Source organism: Phaseolus vulgaris, chromosome 10 (assembly GCF_000499845.2).
Source record: "Phaseolus vulgaris cultivar G19833 chromosome 10, P. vulgaris v2.0, whole genome shotgun sequence".
NCBI lineage: Eukaryota > Viridiplantae > Streptophyta > Magnoliopsida > Fabales > Fabaceae > Phaseolus > Phaseolus vulgaris.
This window is the reverse complement of record NC_023750.2, coordinates 7591348-7601210: the sequence shown is the minus strand read 5'-3', so window position 1 is coordinate 7601210 and position 9863 is coordinate 7591348. Positions and strand designations below refer to the sequence as shown.

At 29.4% G+C, this 9863-nt stretch overlaps 1 protein-coding gene across 1 annotated transcript; it reads left to right on the top strand.

Annotated features, from left to right (window-relative positions):
• The first annotated feature begins 4735 nt into the window (after positions 1 to 4735).
• Positions 4736 to 8463, top strand: LOC137818479 (RGG repeats nuclear RNA binding protein A-like). Its single transcript, XM_068621932.1, has 7 exons — positions 4736 to 5201; positions 6029 to 6344; positions 6444 to 6509; positions 6622 to 6754; positions 7085 to 7240; positions 7343 to 7399; positions 7981 to 8463. Exons 1-7 carry the CDS (start codon positions 5003 to 5005, stop codon positions 8173 to 8175), a joined length of 1122 nt encoding a protein of 373 aa, XP_068478033.1. The 5' UTR covers positions 4736 to 5002; the 3' UTR covers positions 8176 to 8463.
• The last annotated feature ends 1400 nt before the right edge of the window (positions 8464 to 9863 follow it).

The window sequence follows — 9863 nt, the reverse complement described above, 5'->3', positions numbered from 1 at the left end:
CTTCTTACATGTTTTTTAAATAACATATAAAATTTGTTACATCTGTGAATGTAGAAATGATGATAGAAGAATAACGGAAATTCCTCAATATTTATAAAATTGAATTAGCATAGTTAATGGATTCATCTAAAATTAGTCTTCAAATGTTATTACTACCGTTGGCCTTTATCTTATTACTTTGTCTACTTATGTTTTGAAATTTTATTAATATTGTAGTAATAGTTGTTTTCGGACTTAGGTATTGCATGTGTCAAATGTATTATAAAGGTTTCCTTTAGTTTAACCACAGTTCAACATAAACTCATGTTGAAATGTGACTATCTTCTTAGGTTCTTTAAGAAGAGAAAAAAAAAGTTTTTAGTCTTTCATGTTTAACAACAATAAAGACGAATTGGAATATGATATTTTTTCTATCTTCCTGCTAAATCATATCACAACATTTGAAAGTAGTTGTGTCTGATAAGACAGAGATAAAATCATATCAGAACATCGTCTGTCAGACAATAATAAATTGTTGATCAATAACGTTTGAATAATAAAAACCAGACAAAAGACTATTGAGCAACTTCGTTTGATCAACATTAATGAATGTCACATGAAAGGAACATCACAAAGATCAATCAGAACGTCCGATAAAAAAGTGATAGAGCATCATATGGTAAGCTCAATGCAAACTCCAAGCTAATACAAGATCAAAGAATATTTTTGAAGCTCGAATCTACTTTACAAAGATTGCCTCCTAGGATATGAGTTAAAGTTGCAAGGATCACCAACTCTTTTGAAATAACTACTTTCAAATTTTGGCACAACTACCTGTCTTGTACGATGGTGACTTTTACCATGCGATAATACAAAAAGCTCTACTATTCAGAGAAGGATATATTGCTAGTCATCCTAGAGATTGCATAAAGAATAAGAGCATTTAAAGATTCATAAGGTGCATTAAATGCAACGATCAAATTGAAGTTCATCAAATGCAAGGAAGGCATGAAAGAATAACTGAAGTTGTTCAATGGATATAAACAACCTCTTAACAACTACCTTTTTCCAGTGGCTATATAATGCCTACTATAAAAAAAGAAGAATAAAATAGCAGATGATACAATGTGCCAAAATTTTGTCAAAAGGATTTCGGAGCTTAGAGCAAGAGCACTGCTAAAATGTATGGATACATGAGAGCTTAGAAAAGAACACAAGAAGTGCCTATTTAGTCCCTTAAGAGAGTGAAATTTCACCTTGTATTTGGCAAAAGATGTAACCCTTCCCTATAGTGCAAAATGATTTTAACTAGGAGAAAAACTCTAAACCTTGTATTTGTTGAAAGAAGCAAACATTCTTCATTATTCAAACCTTCAACCTTTCTTATGTTATCCAAGAGTGGCTAAAGAGTAAAGAATGCTAAGTTTAGTTAGGAGTAGCTTAAGTAAAAAATACTCCTTAACGGGGTCAACCAAGAGTAGTTGTGATCCAAAAGAGTTATCGATTCGTTAGGAGTGGCTAGGTTAGGGTTAGTTATGAGTGACTTGAGCAAGAATAATCGTTATTAGCCAAAAGCGAAGAATACTTAGTGTCATGTGAAGTTATTATTCATGTCTTACACTATTTGTCCTTATTTTGAATCAACAATCCATATTGCCTCCACTAGCATAATGACCATGATTGCACTAATGATTTCAATAGTGCAAATCATATCGACCTCCCTACAAATACAACATGAATCCATTTATTCACATACCAAAACATTCAAATTCAACACATTATCATAAATAACAATAATTTACTTTGAAAGTTATGTCCAAGGTGCAACCATAATCAAAGTCTTAATGGTTACAATGTAAAATATTCTTTAAGAAAAATGGTGCTCCAACATATATGTAATTTGACTAACCTATTTTTAAAGATCACACAAATGCTAGAGTATATTGACAAAAAAAATTAGAAAAATAAAATATCTTGATATTTATAATGACAAAGTCATGATCAATTTATCCAAAATTAACTTTAATGTAATCATCATCTTTCAATATTAGATTAGACCATACAACTTTCAAGAAATTGTATTTCTTAAAAATATTGAGAAGATTAAATTGTTCATATGAGACATTTATGAACTCTGATAATGAATGACATAATTCATGACTTGAAAGATTCTGATCACTACGATGAATAGAAAAAAAAATTTAATCATTATATGATATGTTACTCATTTTATCTTATCTTAAGTCTGGTTTATTTCTTATTTTATCATTTTTATCTAATTTATGTTTATATTACATTTAACTTTTGAATTATTAATAAAAAATTACTTAATTTCTCAGCATAGTTTATCTAATTTATAATTATTTCATGTTATTAAGCACAAATTAAAAAATTGAGCTATAATAATAATAATTTTAATAAAAAAAAATTATGTTATTAATGTGAATTTATAGCAATATTTTTATAAAAAAATAAATTAAAATTTAATATTTTAAATTGTATGATCTCCTAATCTAATTTAAAGTCAATTAATAAATAAATTTAATATAACTACCTAAAATTTTATAAAATAAAAATAAAAATATCTATTTGTGATGATGGAAATTAGTTGAGAAAAATACAAACTTTAAAAATTAGATAATATTAATTAAATTATGATTTATAAAATACATCATTCAACATAAATAAATTCTACATAAGAATACTTAATTTTGACGTCAATTAAACTTGGAATCAAAACATAAATAAATACTTAATATTAATTATTATTGCAAAAGGTTATCTCATACTAACTTTTTAGGTAAATTATTACTATTAATAATTTTTTCATTAATTTATGTTAAATTTTTAAATTAATTAAAATGATTAAAAAATATTTTTATTATCTATATGAACAATAGTTGACTTTTTATGAATTTAAAAAATAATTAAAAATACCATTGTCACTTAATTTTTAATTAATATTTTATTAATTATTTTCATAATTTACAAACAAAAAAAAAATTATCATACAGAGTATTTTTCAATTTATTTTTACTTTTCTCTATTTTTTGTTTTTTGATATAAGGAAAAATCAGGCCTAAACTTAGATGGAACTGAATTTCGACCCATTTTCCTATATGGACAGGAAAAACAACAATCAAAATTGGACAATTTGGTAATTAAATTCTATTCATAGTAAATTATGTTATTCCCATAAATATTTTTCTACAATATGCTATTACAAAATATTATGTAGGCACAAAATTTAGGTAATTATCCATATTTTAATTTACAAAACTCATTTTACATATATTATATTTAGGTAATTATCCACATTTTTATTGCATAATATTTGTTTGAATAAATTAAGTATATCTACAACTATGGAGATGTTATAAATTATATTTCAAAGTTTTTGTCCACTTTATCATGTTTTTATTGCATAATACTCTTCACAATCTTCATATTAATAATTTTCAATTTAATGGATCGAATACATAAAAGAGAATAAATAAAAGGAAATGAAAGAACGATCAATTTGATAAAGAGAATAGAAAGCGAACTTGTGAAAAAAGAGGGTGTGAGCACCACCCCCAAGCAATGACTTTAAAAGTTTGATTGGTGGGACAAACAATAAGTTATCATTACAAATCCAAGTAACAACGATCCAATTTTCCATAATGCAACGAACCTCTTTCCTGCCTCGCGCGAGAAAGATCGTGTCATAAATCATAGACTCAAAATTCTATTGACAAATCTGAAGAAGCTTCAATGTCACATTTGTGAATGAGAAGAATATGTGACCCCTGAAGAATGATGTAATTGGAGTGAAGAAGAATAAATTGTTTTGTCTCTCGTTCACATCTCCATCTTGATCGTCCACGCGAGACATTCGAAGATGGTCGTCCGCCAAATGCTATTGATAGAGGTCACAGGCAGAGATTGAGTCGAGTCATTGTGAAGAAACCGTTTGGTTTGATGTCATTCATATTTTTTTTTAAATAAAGAATAAAAAACCAAATGATAAAAAAGAATAACAACGATTTTTAAGAAAAATGAAAATATAGAAAAAAATCTGAAAACATTTAATAAACTGCTTCACATTTGAAAATTTGTTAGTAACGAATTTTTACAAATGATGGAGTATTACTTTTAAAAATAAAAAAGAAAAATAATGTTGTTAGTAACCACTTTTTAAAAAACGATAAGGATTAGTTTTAAAAATAAAAAAGAAAAACAATTTCTAATTAATTATAAAATTAATTAATTATTTGTTAAATACTTTAAAAAATAATCAAAATAATTAAAATGTCTACAATAAAACAATAAAATAAATATTAATATAAGGTAAAATGTAAAATTTATAAACAAAATGTAATATATATATATATATATATAGATATTATTACTGTTAATTAGTTAAGTTAGTCATAGTATTATATATATATGTATAATATTAGTTTGATTTTTTTTTAAATTATAAAAATCACACTGATGATAAACTTATTAATCATTATGATTATGAATTTTTAACTTTTTAATAAAGAAGCATTTTTATAATTAACAAATAAAATGAAAAATTAGGATGATCTATTATAGTGACATTGTACTACAATATGATAACACCATATTTCATAAAAACAGATAAATAACAGATAACAGATTAGTATAAGAAATTAGTTTTGAACTTAATATATTAATTTGAAGTTTATTGAAATAAAAAGTTAATTTAAAATTTAGAAAAATATAGATATATATGAGAAGTTTTGGAGAAGAGAAGAGGTTTTGTGTTGTGAGGAAAACTGAGAAAGGAAATCTGAAAGTATAAATAAATTGAGAAGATAGAGATTAGGTTATTGTCACTCTTTTCTCTCTTCCCCTGCGGCTAGGGTTTTCTTCTTCACTCTCTTTCTCTACTCAAAATCTCCCCTTCACTTTCCATCACAAAATCAACCATGGAACCCTCTTTCAGTTAACCCTTTTATCTGCTTCCGAAAGAAGTAAGCTTTGTTGGGTTTTCTCATAAGGGTTGCGTTTCCAAATGGCCACTGCCAATCCCTTTGATTTGTTGGGCGACGATGCCGAGGACCCGTCGCAGTTGATCGTGACCGAGCAGTTGAAGGCCGCCGCGGCGCCCAAGAAGGAGCAGGTCAAGCCTGGACCCCGCGGGGGTGCGGCGGTGGCTCAGCAGAGCAAGCCGGCTCAGTTGCCTTCCAAGCCAATCCCTCCCACTCAGGCTGGTTAGTTTCGTGCCTTCATTTCTGTTATAGTTTTTTTTTTGTCATTGGTAATTGAAAGTTTGTTTTTTTTTCATTATATTTATTTGGGTCATGAAATTGTGGCTTTTGCTGATGGGGTTTAAGGGAGTAAAGGGATTTATCTGTTCATGGTTTTTAAAAGGATGCGGGTTTTGTTTTGATTTTAGTTTGGTTCATTTATTCATTATATTTTGTATGTAATTGAAAGTTGTTTTTGTCTTATTATTTGGGTTGCGTGAATTGATGGGGTTGAGGGGATAACTGGGTTTATGAATTTGTTCTGTTTTAGAAAAGACGTGGCTTTTATTTTAGATTGGATTTTGTTGTTTTTGGTTGTTACTTGTCCTTGGTTTGTATGGACCTTTTTGCTTTTAGTATTTTGGGTTGAAAGGTATTTAATGCATTAATTTTACATCATTGTTTTTAGGAGTTATGTATGGTAGCATGTGGAAGTTTGTTGGGGATTATTATGATGCTTATCATGTGCTAACATATGTGGTTGAACATGCTTTGGTTGTTGACTATTTGTTTGGAACATGTGATATGTCCCTAATAGCTTTTTTCATAACATATGTGGTTTTTTAAAAATTTAGATTTGTTTGGCACTGAATCTCTTCAAATATTTATTTACTTGTTGATCTTTTTGTTTTTATTTTTTGTACTTACTTTATCAAATATTAGTATATTTGGACTTTCAGTGTTGAGTTTATTTCAACTGTTTTTGTTGCTACCTTTGTACCTTAAGGACCATTGCATTGATGATATTCTTGTGTTGCTTTTCTCATGTTTTTTTCCTGTCTTACTGATAGCGAGGGAGGCAAAAAATGAAGCTTCTTATGGTGGCCGTGGAGGTGGACGAGGAGGTGGACGAGGATATGGACGAGGAGGACGTGGTGGTGGCTTTGGTCGTGATTTTTCCAATGACGAGAACTCATCTGTCCCTGTTAACCAAGGATCTTTTGAAGGAGAGGCTGGAAATACCTCAGAAAGAAGTGGTTATGGTGCACCACGCGGGCCCTATCGTGGCGGTGGTCGTGGTCGTCGTGGAGGCTTTAGCAATGGTGAAGTTGGTGAAGATGGACGCCCAAGAAGGGCCTTTGAACGCCACAGTGGGACTGGACGAGGGTAACACTATAGTTCATAACTAACTAATCTTTCTTTATTTTAGTTCTGTTTCTCTGTCGATCTCTACATATATAATGTCATTAATTGTTCTATCTGCAGAAATGATCTCAAAAGGGATGGTGCTGGACGAGGAAACTGGGGTACCCAGTCTGATGATATTGCTCAGTAAGCAAATTGTTAATATGAATGAATATATGATCACAAATTCTTCAAAAGAGTCTTGTATCCAATCGAAAGCTTTTTGTGATATTGTTTCTTTTGATATTAAATGTGCTAGGGTGACTGAGGAAGTGGGGGATGAAACTGAAAAGAATTTTGGTGATGAGAAGCCTGTAGGTGAGGAATCTGCAGCAGATGGAAACAAGGACAGTCCTGCTAATGAAAATGAAGAGAAGGAGCCTGAGGAGAAGGTGAATGATCAGTTCCATTAAAGCTTCCCCATTTATTTTGAATCTCGTGCTGCAAATTCTAGGTTTTCTGCTGTTCATGATCAGGAGACAAACAGAAGATATGTCTCATGAATGATCATGCAAATTAAGCTTTGGTTCTTTGTAGTGCATCTCACTTTCACTGCATTCTGTTTGCTGCTATGCATTTTTGAAAATGTAGACTCTTGGGGGTCTTTATTGCATTTTTTTCTTGTTTGTGTATGCATTATGCTTTAAGTGGGTTATAGTTGAAATTTATATTCTTTAGGTTTTTTTTCATCCATTGCTAATTGGAATTTATACCGGTTGCAGGAGATGACCCTGGAAGAGTATGAGAAAGTGCTGGAAGAGAGAAGGAAGGCCCTGCAGGCTCTCAAGACTGAAACAAGAAAGGTGGATATCAAGGAGTTTGCATCCATGCAGCCACTGTCAAACAAGAAAGACAATGATGAGATATTTATTAAACTGGTGAGGTTTTTTTGGTCCCATTTTGCCCTCTAAATTTGCAATTATTTTATATTAATTAGTGATGCCTAATGATATAGTTTAACTCTTGAATTTTTTTTCCAGGGATCTGACAAGGATAAGCGTAAAGATGCTTTGGAGAAGGAGGAGAGATCCAAGAAGGTAACTTTGTAACTTTTTTTGTCTTTGATTACTTTGTATTAAGCTTCTTTGTTGCTTCTAGAACATTTTTTTACCGTTTTGGTAGCATAATTAACACTAATTTTAATTTAACAACTTTCACATTTCAAATACCAAATTTGAGGGTCAAGGTCTTCTATTTTAGTGATTAGAATACTTGATGATAACATAAGACAGAAAGTGATGAAAAATGATGGCAGTTGTCAAGGAACGTTAAAATTTCTGTCAACTTTTCTATGCTGGAAGTAACCTGTGTTTTTTATCTATACTAATTGCTTTTCTTATGATTATAGTGGCAGTTTGGTCAGTTATTACAATGAAGAGGTTCATATGCCATTATCCAACTTCATTTTAATTGTGTTAAAATTCAAGGTTTATAATGATATGTTCACTCAATGTTTGGTTTTATAGTTAAGCTCTGTTGATTTATACCAATGCTTTTAGGTTCTATACAATTTGTTCACATTATTCCTTTGGAATTGATTCTAATTCTGCTAATTCTCTCATTCACTTTTGGTTTTCATCTAACTTCTGTTTCTTTTGCTGAACTTTGATACTCTTAGTCTGTGAACATCACTGAGTTTCTGAAGCCAGCTGAAGGGGAAAGGTACTACAACACGAGTGGGCGTGGTAGGGGACGTGGTCGTGGTGGTGGCCGAGGAGGAGGAGGAGGAGGATACAGTGGAAATGCAGGGAGCAATGTGTCAGCTCCATCAATTGAGGATCCTGGGCAATTCCCAACCTTGGGTGGCAAGTGAGGTTATCCAGAATCCCTAGTGAGATTCCCCTGTCCTTTTTTTTTGTGTCAATTTTGGGTTGTCTGATTTGGTGTTGAGGAGGAAAAAAACTTTGGTAATTGGATTTCCTGAATTAGAAACTGCAGCAATGTAAATTTAGGTTGTTCTTCACTGTCCTTGTAGCCTTTTCCTTATGTTTTGCTGTTTTTACAACACTCTGGGGGGTTATATGGTGGCGGATAAGACATAAATGTTGTTGAGTTTCCTTTTTATTTATATTTATAGATTGAATTCTCACTTTTTATTTCACTCTCAAACTATTTAATATATATGCTTTTATAATCTATAATGTCCATTTTCTGTAATTCTATTTAATAAATAATTTTGAAGTGTTGCTTTTTCAATTTTTATATAAACTAGTTATGTTTTGACCAAATTAGAAGTTATTAATAATGGCCTTAGTTTTTGAAAAAACAAGAGTTAAGTGAAAAATAATGTATCACCCCAACACAAATATTTCAAGAGTAATCACTTGTCATGAATTTGCCATTTTAGAGGTGCTGACGTAATTTGACTCTTTTGAATAAGATTAAGCAGTTTTTGAATTAAGAACAAAAATTTTCTGTATATAATGAAATTACCTAAACAAATTCATCACTTTCGTTATCAGATTTTTTTTGTGTAATTGAACAAACAACATCGTTAAACATTGCAAGACTACAGATTTCAGATTTGAAGGTGGTTTTTTATGGAAACATTTATTCTCCTTTTTCTAATCTGAAAATTGTGCATTGTAAACATATTAGATACATGAAGTTTTTCTTATTAACCAAATTCTGTGTAATGATAAGAATAATAATAAAAACTAATCCATGAAGTGACTTAAAATAAAAAGTATGCTTTTATAATGGTTTCACTTAGATTTTATATAAATTAGATCTAGTTTTTTCCTTTTTTAAAATATTGATTATTATGAATTTAATCTTTTATGTATTTGTATACGAGATTGAATTTGTGAGTATTAGGATGATATGTGATGTTTGGAATGAAAAATTTAATTTGTGAGGATGATTTATTGAAATTTGTTAATGATCTGATAATTGGAAGAAAATTTAGAAATTATTTTAAAAGTAAAGTATAAATTTATATTTATTATTAAAAAGTATTTGAATTATGATATATTTTTTAGATTTGAATTGATTAAATTTTTGTATTTTAGGGTTGTTTGTATCTATATTTATTTGTATTTTAAAAATTATAAAATAATAATATTATTATATATTTATTATTTTATATAGTTATATATGTATTGTTCATATTATAATATTTTTTATTTATAATTATATATTATTAATAATATATTAAATAAATTTATGTTTAATTTTATATATTATATATTATAATATAATGTATATTTTGTATATTGTATACTATAATAAAATACATGTATAAGTATATTTAGATAACATACAAATTTTTTGAAATTAACATAATTATCTTTATGTAAAGATTGAGAAAACATTCAGTCTCCTCCATTCATTCTACTCTTAAAAATCATGAAACACGATAAACGGGCATGCTTACTTTCAATTATGCCAAATGATTTTTTTTTCTCATAAAAAAATGGTTTCTGTACTGGGCCGAGAGATTGGACCGAAAGCAAGGTGTATTAAGCCGAGAGCTCAACCCGAAAGTAAACTAAATAACGA

Coding starts and splice junctions, on each gene's coding strand:
- LOC137818479 (XM_068621932.1), top strand. CDS start 5,003: ATGGCCACTGCCAATCCCTTTGATTTGTTGGGCGACGATGCCGAGGAC. Junction 5,202..6,028: donor AATCCCTCCCACTCAGGCTG/GTTAGTTTCGTG, acceptor TCTTACTGATAG/CGAGGGAGGCAAAAAATGAA. Junction 7,241..7,342: donor ATGAGATATTTATTAAACTG/GTGAGGTTTTTT, acceptor TTTTTTTTCCAG/GGATCTGACAAGGATAAGCG.